This window comes from Tenrec ecaudatus, chromosome 8 (assembly GCF_050624435.1).
Source record: "Tenrec ecaudatus isolate mTenEca1 chromosome 8, mTenEca1.hap1, whole genome shotgun sequence".
NCBI lineage: Eukaryota > Metazoa > Chordata > Mammalia > Afrosoricida > Tenrecidae > Tenrec > Tenrec ecaudatus.
Window position 1 is genome coordinate 41,812,213 of NC_134537.1, and position 16,158 is coordinate 41,828,370.

Genomic DNA, 16,158 nt, shown 5'->3' on the forward strand with positions numbered 1-16,158 from the left:
AAACTCGTGTGTATAAGAGTTTTATATATAGGTTAAGTGCACAGTAAGAAAACATCCCAACCCAGTGCTGCCCAAGCCCACAAGTCCAACCTTAACCCATATGTCTGACACCAATCCACAAAGCCATCCTCCCTCTCACAAAACACATGCAATGACGCTGACTACAGGAGGAAAGCTGAGCCAGTGAATGTTAAGCATCTCAGCACTGGCAGGGGTCTCCACACGGCTGCTCCAGCACTCAGGGCTGCGTCAGGGTAGGTCCATGTGGCTTCTCCTCGGGGATGTCCTGAAGGAAGTGAGCCTTGCCAGCTGAAGCAGGGAACCGGCAAAGGCAGCTGCACCCTGGTCCAATCATCAGAGAGCAAGAGACCTGAAAACTAGAAGATTGAGGCTCACCGAGCCATTTATCTCTCCGCCCTTCAATTACTCCCATGTGTGTTTATCGGCCAGGTTAGCACAATCAACCTTAACTATCTCACTAGCTCAGGAACAGTAACAAGATAGGAGGGCGCCCTGGTGCATCTTCACCTCTGCCCCAAAGCTGCAAGGGGCCCTCCCGATTAATAATGCAAGCAGATCAGTGTTGTATTTAGGGCACTTTATTCTGGGTAAGCTATTTTAGGTGAAGGAGAACCAGGCCTGGCATTTAGAAGCCTCTGGATCCCACCAGAAAACCCACACCATGTCCACAGGAGAGCGCTGCCTCGAGGCGTACATCCTAGTGCGAGACTCCACTGACCCCGTGCCCAGCTGGCGTGTGTTGTCAGATCTCAGCACTGGTCTTTCTCAAAGAGCCCACTTTCTCTGTATTTTATTATATAACTCATAACAGGGCTACTGTAAAAAGCTGTTAGAAATAAAGATAAGTACAAGAAATCAATGAAATCACCTGCGAATCAGACATCAGCAAATAGACTTGTTACCTGAATACGAGCACAAGCATTGTCCAGCCAGCCTCTCACCCCCGTGTGGTCACTGTTAGTGACTCATCTCGGTGGAAGCAGAGGCTGTCCTTCCACCGGAATCTTTCTCACATTCTGCCAGCCTCACCCTTTGCCCACTCACACTGACGGGCATTTACGCAGGGGCTTCCGGAGTTTACACGTCCCTCTCCCCGCTGCAGCCTGCCCTTTGGGAAACGGTTGGTGCTGTCCAGGACTGGGGGTGGTGGTGGTGTGTGTCTCCAGGCAGCTACTCTCCTTGGTCCCACTCCCCTCCTCAGCCAAAGCTCTCTGAACTTCTTAAAGGATTTGGGATTGTCAGGAGGATGCTCACAGTACGGTATCAGAAGTGACACTGGTATTGGCAGTGCAGCCTGGGAAATCCAGCCATGGGTAAGACACGTGTCAGCTAAGTTCTGGCCAACTTGATCTCAAGTTTGCTTTGGAGCTCACCTTCCTGCTATCTGCCAGGTCGGTGCCCGGCCAGTGCCCATCTTGCAATCCTAGGCAAGTTGGAGTTCTTCCCAAGACCTCCATAGAGGAAGAGGTGCCCCTCAACTTTTGTGAATTTTAATGGACTCATCTTAAATTATGGACATGGAAAATATAGTAAGCTTTGGGATGCGATTACCTGTGACTTTGCAAACGTCATTGAATGCGTTCTCCAGGCCAGAATTCACAAGTTCAGCAGTTCAAACCCACCAGCTGCTCTAAGGGAGAAGGTGAGGTCAGCAAGCCTGGCTTCTTCCATTCAGTACCCAGAGGCACCCCACTGGACAAACCAGCCTCCTGCTCACAAGCACTCAGCTTTCCTTGCCCCACGCAGCGGGAAGGCCACCTCTTTGTTCCAGGCTCTGGCATCTGGTTCTGTTGCTCCTCTGATGGCGTAGCTGTCTTCTGGATCCAGAAGGTTCGCTGCACAGGGATCTCAGGTTCAAAGGACACACTCCACCCCTGGCTCTTGCTGGTCATGAGATCCCTCATGTTTCTCAGAGGGCTCATTTCATGTACAACAGGATGGCACACCAGATGATCCTGTTCAAATTTATTCTCAGTAGAATCTTATCAGTATCTTCCCCGCTGTGGTAGTTACATAATCTGGTGTCAACTTGCAAAGAGGTGGAGTCTACCTGTCAGTCAGGTCGCAGTTTGATGACCTCATTTAGAGGCGCCAAGGAGATAAACAGCTCACTGGAGGCCAGATACACATAGACTCTCTGCTTGTGTCCCTATGAGACATTCCCGTTGACAAGCCACATGGAGGGAGACCCACTGCCACTGGATTCACAAGAGTCTCCACTCACTGGCCTGTGAGCTTCCTGCACTCGGGGTCATTTCATGTGTGCTGTGAGTCTGCAGAGGAGTTTATAGACTGGTATCAGACATATGGGTTAATGTCAGACTTAAGGAATTTATAGACTGGTATTGGACATGTGGGTTAATATTGGACTTATGGACTTGATGGAGACTGAGCTGGAATGTTTTCTTAAGATACAATTACTCTTTGATAGAAAGCTTTCTCTTACACAGATATGAGTCTCCCTGGATTTGTATCTCTAGTCCACCTGGACTAACACACCCACCTTCTTATCAGACCCATGCACGGAAAGGTCATTTGGTGGGAGATAGAGACAGGCTGGAAGAGCCACATTAAACACTCCACTGGCCCTGCCCGGGGCACAGGCCTGCCTTGGCACAATAAGGGGGAAGTATCCAGACAACAAGCGAGACAAAGAATAAAGGCCCTATGATCTAGTTCTGGGAAGAAATAAAAAAAGAGTTAGTAGTGCCAACTCTATGGATCACAGTAACCCGATCTCGTGTGCGAGGTTGCCATGGGTCAGGGGTCCACTCGATGGCTGCTAATAGCAATAATAACAATGTAGCCTTTCTGCTTCCTCCTCCAGCCCACTTCCATCTTTCCCCTCCCTCCCCCCCCCTCACTGGAGCCCTGAACTGACGTCTGTGTGCTCTGTCCTCAGGGGGCCCTGGCCCAGCCCCAGCCCTGGTGGAAGATCCAGCTGTTTGTGTGGGAGCCAGTGCTGTTCGGGACCTGGGATGGTGTGTTCACGTCCTGCATGATCAACATCTTTGGGGTGGTCCTTTTCTTGAGGACTGGCTGGCTGGTGGTGAGTGCTGAGCTGGTGGCGCTGGACTTGGTCCTAGGCCTGTGACATGGTGGGCTCCATCATTCCTGGGCTCTCCCTCTGCTTTCCACTCTACAGGCAAGAGATCCCCGTAGCAAGCACAGATTCTCCAGAAACGTGAAAAAAGAAACAAGCACTTTAACTCACTGAGAATCCAGGGACCTAGGGCTCTGGCAGAGGTTCAGCTGGAAGCCCCTCCCCATGGGTGTCACTGGAGACTGGAGCTCAGAAGTCAGGTGCATCACAGGTGGAGCTAGAGGTGGACCAGAGAGACCACCCGATGGCGAGTCTGCCTCCAGCTGTGCTCCCTCTGGCTCTCCTGGGGCTCTTCATCATGTGCCCTCCACCTCGCCATCCCACGCGGCCCATGAGATGGGCATTTGCTGAGCTGGGTCGCCTGGGGCAGACCCTCACAAATGAGGCCGTAGCCCTCAGCATGTCATCTTCCACAGGGAAGGGCAGTGAGGCGCCTTTGTGTTTTATGTGTAAGAAGGTGCTCCCCAGCAATTGCATCAGCGATCTAACACAAGCTAGTCCGTTCCGCTTCTGACAACAGCCCGTGCCTGTGACCTTCCAGTCTCGGGGGCAGCAAGCCAGGTGGCTGGGCTCAAGGTCTGGGGGACCGAGTGGGGGAGGCTCTGCTTTCAGGATCCCACAGGGGTTGTTGACAGGCCATGGCATCCGGCGGGCCTCTCTCTCACCTGGGCCATCGGAGAGGCCTCGGGACATGTCATTACCACCTGCAGACACATTGAGACCGTGCCACAGAAAGACAACAGCAATGGTACGACTGCATTAAAACAAAACCAGCAAGATTGACGCCATCATGCTCAGATGTCGTGGACGCTGTGTCCAGCCTGGCAGCGTCCGTGTCGTGGGAAGCTGGGTGGAATCGGATGGGACAAGTGGCCCCTGTGGATACCTCCTCTCAGTTCTCCTTCCTCCCAGCTCTCACCGCTCACATGGCTCATCGTCACCACCAGGGAAGTGTCGCTTGGCCCTCTCGGGTCTTTCTGTGCACAGAATGCAGCGGGCAAAAGGCTTCATCGCCGGGGCCCTGTCTCTGGGAGTATTGCATTAGAAGGCACTTTGGGAGGAGAAGACACCCAAAACCCGTTCATACGAAGTTCGCAGTTCCTGAGAGTTAGTATTCAAATGCTCCAGGGTCTGCACCTGTGGGTGACACAGATCAGTCAGCCCTCTGGCTGCTAACAGAAAGGTGGGCGTTGGGGGCCATGATACCCCCACTCCTCACTCTTGATCGCTGAAGAAAGACCTGGCGATCTGTTTCCATGGAAACCCCTCTGTGTTATCACCATGTGTCCCCACTGTGCATTCTCATCAGACTTTAGGATCAAGAGACTCTTGGCCAAGAGACAAAAGCAGCATCACCCCATCCCCCAGTGGATTTGAAGGAATAAAATCCAGGGTGGCCTTAGCGAAGAAGGCAGGTCTCTAAAGATTCACACGTGTGATTGCACACTTTCACTCGAGTTCACTAGCGTGCCACAGAACAAAAATCCATACCCCCTGCAACCCGATGACTGACTCAGAGCAACCCCCGAGGGGTTTCTGAGACTATAAACCTTGGCAGGAGCGGGCAGCCTCGTCTGTCACCTGCGGAGCAGCTCCTGGGCTTGAGCCACTGACCTTGCAGAGGGCAGCTCTCCTCCTAACCCACAGTGCCGCTGGGGCGCCTCAGGTCTACCTGATCAAGTTTAAACTTTCACCCCCCGCTGATCGATTGAACCTGTGCTGGGAATCAGCCAATTTCTTCCTTTGCGTTGATGCTTCTGTGTTTGAGAGATGGACTAAGAAATAAGTGAGCTCGTGGCTTTGGGAAAGACAAACGGAAACCGTGTGGAGTCGGTTTTCTCCGGAACACATGGATTGCAATGAGTCAGCGTTGACTCCGTGTCAATTAGGGGAAGTTCCCGGGCGTGTTTGTGGGAATCAGCGGGAGTGCATACAAGGGCCACAGCCCAGATCCTGCCAGTGGGAAGTGGGGGTGGGGTGGGGAGAAGGGCCTGTCCAGCTCGGACCCCTGGAGGCCTGTTGACCATCTCAGACATGCAGAGGAGGCCCCCCCCAATTATCTCATGACCTGAAGAGGATAGCACCTGTTTTCCAGGGACAGCCTGTGGCTTGTTTGAAGGCTTCTCAACTCCTGAACTTGCTCCGCCCTCTCCTAACTGGTGCTGCAGCACCACGGCCTGAGTCTGGCTGGCCGGAGCCTGATCTCCTGTTTCCTGCAGCTGTGAAGCGCCCACCACTGCATCTCCTGTGCAGGTGCAGGTGTACAATGTCCAGTGTCCCCCGGACCCTTGCTTTACACATTGAATCGAGTCTGCTCCTATGGATGCCTCTCCAGCAACATTTCATGAGCCCTTGTCATGTGCAGGTGTGGCATGCTGCAACGGGCTGAAGGAAGCAAAGCACAAACTTACTGCCCCCAAGGAGGGCTTGGAAATGGTGAGGCTAAGCCCTGGGGGCTGTGGGAGCCCAGAGATAGGCCCTGGAGGCTGAGTCTTGGGGGTAAACCAGGCGAAGGAGGGACATGAGCAAGACACAGGCCTACTGTGCATGGTGAGCGGGGTGGGGTGGGGTAGAGAGAGCATGGGACACATGCAGGGCACTGTTGGGTGTGCCTGTCGGGGCAGGGGGGCCACAAAGGATTGAGAGGCACAGGAGTAGAGAGGGCCCAAGGAGTGCGTAAGTCATTTTTCCTACCAGCGACAGGAGGAGTTTGAAGCAAGCACGTTTCCGTTTGTCTACCATTTCTTTTCTTTCTTCTTTTTAAAAAAATCATTTTATTGGGGGCTCATACAGCTCTTATCATAATCCATACATACATCCATTGTGTCAAGTACATTTCTACATATGTTGCCATCATCATTTTCAAAACATTCTCTTTCTACTTAAGCCCTTGGTATCAGCTCTTCATTTTTTCCCCTCCCTTCCTCCTGAACCCTTGATAATTCATAAGTTATTATTATTTTTCCATGTCTTACACTGACCAATGTCTCCCTTCACCCACTTTTCTGTTGTCCATCCCCCAGGGAAGGGGTTGTATGTAGATCATTGTGATCAGTTCCCCCTTTCTGCCCCACTTTCCCCTTCTCACTATTGATCCTGAGGGGTTTATCTGTCCTGTGTTTCCTGCTCATATCTGTACCTGTGTACATGTTCTGGTCTAGCCGGATTTGTAAGGTAGAACTGGGATCGTGATAGTGGCGGGGGCGGGGGGGGGAAGCATTAAAGAACTAGAGGAAAGTTATATGTTTCTTCAATGTTATACTGCATCCTGGCTGGCTCTCTCTTCCTTGTGACACTTCTGTGAGTAGATGTCCAATTGTCTACAGATGGGCTTTGGGTCTCTACTCTGCACTCCCCCTCATTCACAATGATAAGATGTTTTTCCCTGGGTCTTTAAAACCTGATCCCATTGACACCTCGTGATCACACAGGCTGGTGTGCTCCTTCCATGTAGTCTTTGTTGCTTCTCAACTAGATGGCTGCTTGTTGGTCTTCAACCCTTTAAGACCCCAGACACTATGTTGTTGTTGTTTTTATCACTGGACACCATCAGCTTGTCTACCATTTCTTCCAGCATCCCTGAGTGGTCCAAAGGGTTGATGTGCTGGACGGAGAGGTTGAGGTTCCAGCTCACCCCAGAATGCCTCAGAATAAAGGCCTGGGGGTCTCCTGAAAACCCCGACATTGTAAACCCCACAGAGTTCAGTCCGCCCTGACACATGCAGGGCTTCCTTGCGTTGGCTTCGACTCAAGCCTGGCTGTGGTCCAGCTCTGTTTCCCTGATGGCAGCCGTGTGGGGATGTGGGAGGTGGTTAGATTCCCCAGAGGGACGGTGTCCAGTGGGGCCTCCTTGTCCTAACGCTGTGCTCCTTGGTGCAGGGGAACACGGGCGTGCTCATGGGCATGCTGCTGGTGTCCTTCGTGGTCCTCGTGGCCCTGGTCACCGTGCTGTCTGGCATCGGTCTCGGGGAACACTGCAGTGCTGGCAGCGGGGGCGTCTACTCCATGATCTCCTCCGTCCTTGGCGGGCAGACCGGCGGCACCATTGGACTACTGTACGTGTTTGGACAGGTGAGCCGCGGGGCGCATGGGCTGGAGGGCCGGGCAGTGACACTGAGCCAAAAAGGCTGTCTGCACACAGATGGTCTTCCCTTGGTTTGCTGACTGCAGCATCTGCCCATCCCCCTTCTCACCGGGCCCACGGAGAGCCACGGAGCAACAAGTGTCCCCTTCCTGTAGATGAGTCATGGCAGGGGCTCTGAGAAGAGACTCTGGAGGCCAACCGTCCACGTCTACCACTGGGTCTCTGTGGATTCCTGATTTGACCAGGAGGCAGCGCCCAGGCCCATAACTGTTCCTGCTGCCACTTCTAGGGAGGGGAGTAAAGAGCAGTGGCCGCAGCCAGTGGCCTGGGCCCCAGGGTAGTCTTCTTTTTTTAAGAGTATCTGTTCTTTTTTTGTTTTAAATCATTTTACTAGGGGGAGCGGGGAGGGAGGGGAAAAAAAAGAGGACCTGATGCAAAGGGCTTAGGTGGAGAGCAAATGCTTTGAGAGTGATTAGGGCAAAGAATGTACAGATGTGCTTTATACAATTAATGTATGTATATGTATGGATTGTGATAAGAGTTGTATGAGCCCCTAATAAATTGTTTTTAAAAATAAAGAGTATCTGTTCTTTTTTAAAAAAATCATTTTATTAGGGGCTCATACAACTCTTATCACAATCCATACATATATCAATTCTGTAAAGCACATTTGTACATTCATTGCCCTCATCATTCTCAAAACATTTGCTCTCCACTTAAGCGCCTGACATCAGCTCCTCATTTTTCCCCTCCCTCCCCGCCCCCCCTCCCTCAACCCTTGATAATTTATAAATTATTTTGTCATATCTTGCCCTGTCCGACGTCTCCCTTTACCCACTTTTCTGTTGTTATCCCCAGGGAGGAGGTTATATGTAGATCCTTGTAATCGGTTCCTAGGGTACTCTTGCACCAGAGAAAGGACAGTTTGCTTGTGCCAAAAGACTTTCTTGGAGGAAATGAATGGGAGCGCTCAGACGCACTGAGACCTGGGGTGGCCGTGGTGCCCAGGAGGCTGGACCCCCGGTGTGGACCACTCTGCCTGAGAAAGCGGCTGTGAAGCAGCAGGCAGCTTCATGGGCTAGGACAACGGGTTTGAGACAGAAGAGCCAGTCCTGCCCTTCGCAACCATTAGAAAATTACTTGCCATCCATACATATATTTTCACAAACAAATGAAATCACCAGTAGCTGAGTAGCATCTTTTAAAAATTTTGTACATGAAACGATAATGGTTTTATTTTCATTTACAGTTTTACTTCTGAGCCACATGTACATACCAAAAGAGCCAGCTGTGGGTCAAGAGCCGCCGTTTGCCGACTCTGCTGCCTCGGGCACTCTGTCCGGAACCTGAGTGTCGGAGGCTGCCGCACAGGGTGATGACTTCGCACTGGGAGGCCAAGTGCAGACACTCAGGCGTGCTCTTTGTAGACAGTCACTGGGCTGAAACCAGACTTTTATGAGGGTGGCCCCAGACACTGAGCTCGTTGAAGTAGAAGTTTTATTTCTTTCATTGTTAAGCAGCAGGGCAGGATCTTCTGGCATAAATGCCTTTGATTCTCCGTTAGCACAAATATTGTGTGTGTGTGTGTGTGTGTGTATGTATGTATGTATGTGGTCACTGCACACGTCTCGGGGGACACGGAGCCTTCATCTTCGTCGTTTAAGAACCTACTGACCACCTCCTCATTGCCACCCGAGGAGATCCAACTCCCAGAGACTCGATCGAGAGGATCCGAGGCTGAAAATCTTTACAGGTTGAGAAACTAAGAAACACTCAACTCACTGCCACCAAGTGGATTGTGACTCATAGGGGGCTCCTATAGGACAGGGGAGAACTGCCCCATGGTTGTTGAGAATGTAACTCTTTACAGGGGTAGGAAGCCTCATCTTTCTCCTGCTGAGCATCTGCTGGTTTCGAACTGCTGACCTTGCAGTTAGCAGCCCCACACATAACTCACTGAGCTCCTCCACAGGTTGAGAGGAAAGTCACAATGGTCCGTTTACTTTATACCCTGGGAATTGGCATATCAGTGTCTTACGTCTCTGCTACTTTTATAACCAGACAGTCTATAAGATATGCAAGGCCAAACGCGCACGTTTCCCACCCTCTGTGGACGGCACTCGGCCTCCTGCAGCGCCTACCTGAGACGGGGGACCAGCACTAACTGCACAGAAAGCAAGATGTTTACAAACACATTGTTCACTCAGTGCTGGCGACCATCACCTCAGCATGCCTGCTTGATTTGCAGGGGGTGGGGTGTCTGTGTGTGTGTGTGTGTGTGTGTGTGTGTGTGTGTGTGTGTGTGTGTGTGTTAAGATGCTTGTGTTACTGGGGAGGGAGGAGAAAAGCTTTATTTATATGCCTGGAATAATGATAGAAGAAGGAAGGCCTCATGGAAAAGAGGACCTTGAACGAGCCCCTAATCTAACTGAGTCCCTCAGAGCAGTGAGGACAGGAACCCACATGAGAGGAGAGGGGAGCTCAACCCGGGAATTACGGAGAACGAAGATGGTGTTAAAATATTTCCCAAAGGTAGAATCATGACTGTCAAGTGAGTCAGAAATAAATGTGTATCAGTGATTGTATGTGAGGCATTAACGAGTGAGCTTTATTTAATCATTGGTTATCCCATGAATTAAAGAACATTTGAAAAGCTAGGTAGGGGTACTGGGTGGATACAGATCAAATCTTTAAATTCACAGTTAAATAATCTAAACAAAACTATGTAAGGGATACAGAAGGGTCCCAGGGAGGAGACCAGCTAGTCAGGGGGCAGTGTAACAACAATGAAGTGTATAACTTTCCTCTAGTTCTTTAATGCTTCCTACCCCCCGCCCCCACTATCATGATCCCACTTCTACCATACAAAGCCGACCAGAGGATGTACACTGGTACTGATAGAAACTGGAAACACAGGGAATCCAGGACAGATGAATCCCTCAGTATGAGTGGTGATACCAAGAGGGTAGAGGGAAGGTGGGGTCGAAAAGAGGGACCAATCACAAGGATCTACATATAGCCCCCTCCCTGTGGGACAGATAACAGAAAAGTGGGTGAAGGAAGACGTCGGACAGTGTAAGACATGACAAAATAATAATGATAAATTATCAAGGGTTCATGAGGGAGGGGGAAAATGAGGAACTGATACCAGGGGCTCAAGTAGAAAGCAACTGTTTTGAAAATGGTGACGGCAACAAATGTACAAATGTGCTTGACACTATGAATGGATGTATGGATTGTGATAAGAGCGGTACAATCCCCCAATAAAATGATTTTAAAAGGGGAAATACCAAGAAAACTATGGAAGGATAAGAGAGAGCTGGGTTGAATGTCTCACAGGAAATAAACCATCTTTTTTTTTTTGGTTATCTGTCTACTGAACAGAGTTATTTCCATCTCTGCTGGACTGAAAAAACATAAATCTGTAAGTTACCATGTAACTTCACTGACTCTATTTAAGCGATAGCAAACAGTGAGTCACACTGAGATTTGTCTAGATGGTCGCATGTAGCTTCTTTTTATTTGATCTACCATTGGACGTGCTACCTGCTTGTGTCCTTAGACACGAGATGGCTTCTGAAAGCTCTTGGGGTCTACGGCCATATCACCCTGAACGCGCCTGATCTCGTCTGATCTCGGAAGCTAAGCAGAGTCGGGCCTGGTTAGTACTTGGATGGGAGAAAGCTCTTGGGAAAATAGAATGCAAAGATAATAGAATTTCTTCCACCACCTTTTTGCAGCTCCCTTGGAAATGTGTCTCTCTATATGCTTGGCTGTTAACTGAATCCACCAGCTGCTTCATGTTTCCTTAAAGATTACTCACTGTCATCTAGTCATTATTGATTCACGGCGACTTGCTGTGGGTTTCTGAGAACTGGAGCCGTTTATGGGAGTAGAAAGCTCAGTCCTTCTCCCTCTGAGCTGCTGGTGGTTTTGAACTGCCAACCATGCTGATTGCAGCCCAGCCTGCAACCACCACACCACCAAGGCCTGGGATACTTTATGGGCAGTTCTACTCTGCCTGTAAGGTCGCTATGAGTCAGTATCAACTGCATAGCAACAGATACACACACACACACACACACACACACCACCCCCCACCCCCCACCCATAGTAAAATAAATGCATAGAAACACTTAGGACCCACACTTTACCATTTCACATGTGTAACTCAGTGACTTGAATTCCTTCATGCTAGGCACCCATCCTCACTGGCTGCTCCCACCTGCTGTGCCACCCATGTCAGAGACTCAGGGCCCTGCGAGCGAGGGCTCTCTCTCGCCTCTTTCCTGTGCCCAGCCCTGGAAGCAACAATAGACCCGGGTCTCTATCTCCATGCCCGTTCCATATTCTTTCATAGGAGTGCAGCCCTAGAGTATTTTTCCTTCTGTGACTGACTTATTTCACTCAGCGAAATGTGTTCGGGGTTCATCCGTGTTGTAGCATAGATTATTAAAAAAAATAGCAACCCACACAGAAATGGCAGGAAAATCTAGAGTTTGCTGCTGCACCCTGAACATGTTGGCGAGAACTCAGTGTGTTCTTGTACGGCGTCTAGTTCTTGAATGACTAAGACAGAGAAATCCGGATGCCTCTTTGTCCCTGCCGGATCTTTCCATTATAGTTACTACTGGAAATCAGCTCAAGGCCTAGGCTTGGCTGGTACTCTTCAGTCAGGCAGGCCAGGGGCCCCAGGTGGGGGTGCACAGGTGGGAGGGACTCATTCGACAGTCACGCTGACCCCTGGCTGCTGAACCTTGCTGCTGGTGGATGGGTCTGGTGGAGTTAAGCGTGGATTTCCGTGGGGAGCAGTCTGGTGCTCCTGCCTTGCCGACTTCTACCTGGACCTGCTTGTTAGTGTGTTGCAGGTGCCATGTACATCACGGGCTTCTCGGAATCCATCTCGGATCTGCTGGGTCTCAGGAACATCTGGGCCGTGCGAGGGATTTCAGTGGCGGTGCTCCTGGCCTTGCTGGGCATTAACCTCGCTGGTGTCAAGTGGATAATCCGCCTCCAGCTGCTGCTGCTGTTCTTGCTGGCCGTGTCCACGCTGGACTTCGTGGTGGGCTCTTTCACACACCTGGACCCAGGTAAGCCCTTGGGAGCCTTGGTGAACGGCCTGAGAGTGTGCTGTGCTGCTTGATCGGTGTTTACGGGTGTGAGGTTGCAAGTCTGCCTCCCTGTGGGCTCTCCTTCCCTGGAGGTGGTCTGTGCCTGGACCAGGGGAGTGGGCGTGTCTTGGTGGAGCTTCTGGACCCCAAAAGCTCCTCTTAAAATAATCACTTTCACTTAGCACATCTCCCACGTTTGCTTTTGCTCTCTATTAAAAAAAATCAAACAGACAAGGTTTGGTAAAATTAAGAATAAAATCAAGCTGATGAACACAGATCAAATTCATAACAGTGAGTGACTGGGGGAAGGAAGCAAAACTCTGACTTGAAGTACAGAAGAAAACAGGTTTTAGATTTCATGTCATACATTTTTTTTGGGGGGGGGGGTAAGGATTTGAGACAAATATAGCAAGTGTAACCTAGGCCATTCCTGGAGAATAATGATGGGTATATGCTTGATTATTCTCTACAATTTTCTGAACTCCTTTCTTTATTTTTCACAATAAAAATATGAATCCATTAACTCAGCTTCAAAAAGAAAATAAGCCAGCGGTTATAATAGTGAATCAGGTGGAAATGGCCCCGTCATCACCAAATGGTTGCTCTTTAATCTGACCCTGGGTTCCCCACTTTGGAGGATGCGTGGTGAGTCTAGTGCTACGTCCTTCTGCGTTAGGTGAGAAGGCGTGGCCCACCGTGCCCAGAACTGTGTAGTGTGATTGCGGTGGATTGGGCACCAACCCTCTCTGCGTCTCTTTAGCGTAGAGCTGTCCCTGGGATGGAGGAGGAAAAGATGACTGCCGAGTACCCCATGCTTCGGGTACTCTGTGGGCAGACCTGGAAAGATCACTGGGCGAGAGTCCTGTTGGCACAATTTTACAGCTATAATATATAAAGCTTATAGTAAAGTCATAGAAGATAGGAGAGAAGGTAAAATAAAGGAGTCAGACACATTTCATGGAGCATGCTCACCGCAGCCCCTCTTGGTGGTCCACGTGGAGATGGGAGAACAGAAAATGAGTTTATATCCACTTAGGGGGGCGTGCAAGCCCTCCTGATCACAGCATCACAGGAAGGGGTTGTACCATAGGCAAGACATTCAATGGGAGGGGGATGATCTAGGGGTGTGAACGCAATAGGAAGGGGAGGGTCTAGGGGCATACATGTGACAAGACAGGTGGATCCTAGATTCAAGATGGCAGCCTAACCGTGATCCTTCTTGAGTTGGCTTGACCTTGCCTCTGGGCTCTCCTTCAGGGAAACAACCACTATCCTTATCAGCAGGATGTGGGCCCACCTGCTGTGGGACAGCAATAGTGTCTCAATGCTCTAGATGCCCGATGCCCTCAGGGAGAAGACTTCTAAGCAGCTGACCACACATGTGCTAGCAAGCTGGTCCTAGGCAAACAACCTGGGGAAAACCTTTTTGTACCCCACAACTGGGATATTGACACAGAATGGAGCTGAAGCCATCTGGAGTATAAAAAAACTAAAATGTAGCACAGACAAAAACCTCATGTTTTTTTTTGGTGGAGGTGATGATGGTGGTGATAGCAATTACACTGGACTGAGCACTTTACACAGAGCCTCCTCATTTAGTTGTGGTGTAACTTTGTGAGGCAGGAATAACTCCCTCCCATTTTTGAGATAAGGGAAGGAGTGATTCACGAGAGAGCATTGATTGGTGGAAAGGTCTGCAGGACTGGGATGTGAAACCAGGTCCCTGGGACGCCAAAGCGGAGCCCTTCTCTGAAGCAGGAAGCCGGTCCTATCTGGCAACGTCTTCCACTTTCTGCAGCTTCCCCGACATTGTAACAGTGGTGTCTGGGCACCTTCGAGCGGATTTTGACCCCACGTGTTTACAGTTTTTCTTGGCTGTAAAGGTCACCAGTTCAAAACCACCAGCCACTCTAAGTGGGGCGGACAGGGCTTTCTACTCCCATAAAATGTACGGTCTCAGAAACTCATGGGAGCAGTTGTACCCTGACCTGTAGGGTCACTGTGAATCAACATGGACTTGATGGCTGTGAGTTTAAAGCCACTGAATCGTCTCAGCTGTCATCCTTATGGCAGTCGACCCCCAGGTCTCCTGGGAGCCCCTGGGTGGCCTCAAACCACTGACCAGGCCTCTTTTCTGGACACCGCCTGCCGTCTTTTTGTTACTTTCCCCCTTGGCTGCCCTGACATGTGTTCTCAGTCTTTCTTTTGTCAACGTGTTGGTTGTGGGCATTCTGTGGGCACACTGCTGTCCAGCCCTGGCAGCCCTCTCTATATGGAATACTTCTTTTGGAAAACAGTCATCACCTCAATTGCTCTTGAGTGACCTGAACCCCTTTAACCGAGCCCCTCCCCCAGGACCCCTGGGCTACCACCCCACGATCCCTGCCCAGCAGGGCCTCCGGACTCAGCCCAGTGCCCAGGGTCAGTGCAGTGCGGAAGCGTGACTGCCCGAGGGCACCTCACTGCCACTGCAGGGCGGTTCTCCCGACCTCCTTGAACCCCACTCCCCCGCTGTGTTTTCCTGCTTCTCCCTCAGAAGTCTTCTTGGCCACTCTTCTAACTCCAAATCTTTCTGCTTCCTTCTGCTCAGTCCATTAGCTGGATGTAGGGTGAAGTGAAATTTCTTTTCAATTATTCCCATAGCAACTGACCTCTCCAGCATCTGGTTTTGGTATTACTCGAGCTGCATATGAGTTTCTTGCTTTAGGGTTGCAGATCCAAACTGAAGCTAGACTAAACCTTCAAAAATGGATTTAGCAGAGTGTGTTCAACTCTTTGAACAAATACGTATAGAGAGTCACAAAAAGCCTAGCAGGTCCTACGCCAGGTATTAAGTGCGATTGTCTTTCTGCAGAGATTAAAAACCAGACCTGCCGTCTCCGAGTCACTTCTGACTCAGGGCGCCCCTGTGTGTTCTGGAGTAGAATAGCAGAATTGCACATCAATGGCTGTGATCTTTCGGAAGTAGGTCACCAAGCCTTTCTTCCGAGGCACCTCTGGGTAGATTCAAACCACCGACCTTTGGATTAGAAGCCAAGTGCTTAGCTGTTGTGCCACCCAGAGTTGCTCTCCTGAAATGTTGAGTGACTCTGTTATCCTTTTTACATTCTTCTTTGTTATTCTATTATTTTTTAAAAATAGATTTTTTTAGAGCCCTTTTGGGTTTAGAGAAAATTGATCAGATAGTAGAAAGAGTTCCCGTAAGTGTCCTGTCTCCTCCCCCAACCGTGCCATCCGTCTCCCCTGTTGCATTCACAGCTTGCGTTAGTGCGGGATTATATTTGTTACGGACGATAAAGCCACGTATTGTCCTCAGCGGAAGCCCACACTGTACTATTTGGGTTGCGGCTCTAAGTGTTTTGACGACCGCAGACTGTTGGGCAGTCGCTTGACTAGTGTCATACAGCATAGTTTTACTGCTTTGAACATCCCCTGCACTTTGTTTGCCTGTGTATCCCCTCTCCCTGGAAAATTCCTATCTTTGAGCTTTGCTGAAATTACTCTACCTATGGTCCTGAACCCCCAAACCAGTGACCCTCAAATCCACTATAACTCTTTGTGACCCTTGAGTGTCAGAGCTCTGTGACGGCCTTTCTCTGAGGCTCCTCTGGGTGGCTTGCAGCTAAGCACCGACACTTGTTGCCCTCAGGAACGCCTTCCACCGTCCCCAGCCTGTTGGCCCCCAGATCCAGGACCTCCGTCTTGTCTTCTGCTGCCCTTGAGGTTGTCATTCGCTGACTGGAGGTCGTCTCTTCCCCTTTCTTCTGGGCGGAGACACTGTCTTGGCTCTCTTCCGAGCCTTCCTGTCCCCCACGCCTCTCTGCTTCTGTGCTCCTTGG

At 50.3% G+C, this 16,158-nt stretch overlaps 1 protein-coding gene across 1 annotated transcript in view; it reads left to right on the forward strand.

Moving 5' to 3' along the window:
- Positions 1 to 16,158, forward strand: part of SLC12A8 (solute carrier family 12 member 8) — a 160,961-nt gene that overhangs the window by 20,260 nt on the left and 124,543 nt on the right. The window contains exons 2-4 of the mRNA XM_075557165.1: positions 2,924 to 3,070; positions 7,004 to 7,195; positions 12,067 to 12,298. Of these exons, the coding sequence (XP_075413280.1) occupies positions 2,924 to 3,070; positions 7,004 to 7,195; positions 12,067 to 12,298 (571 nt within the window). The remainder of the gene's footprint in view (positions 1 to 2,923; positions 3,071 to 7,003; positions 7,196 to 12,066; positions 12,299 to 16,158) is intronic.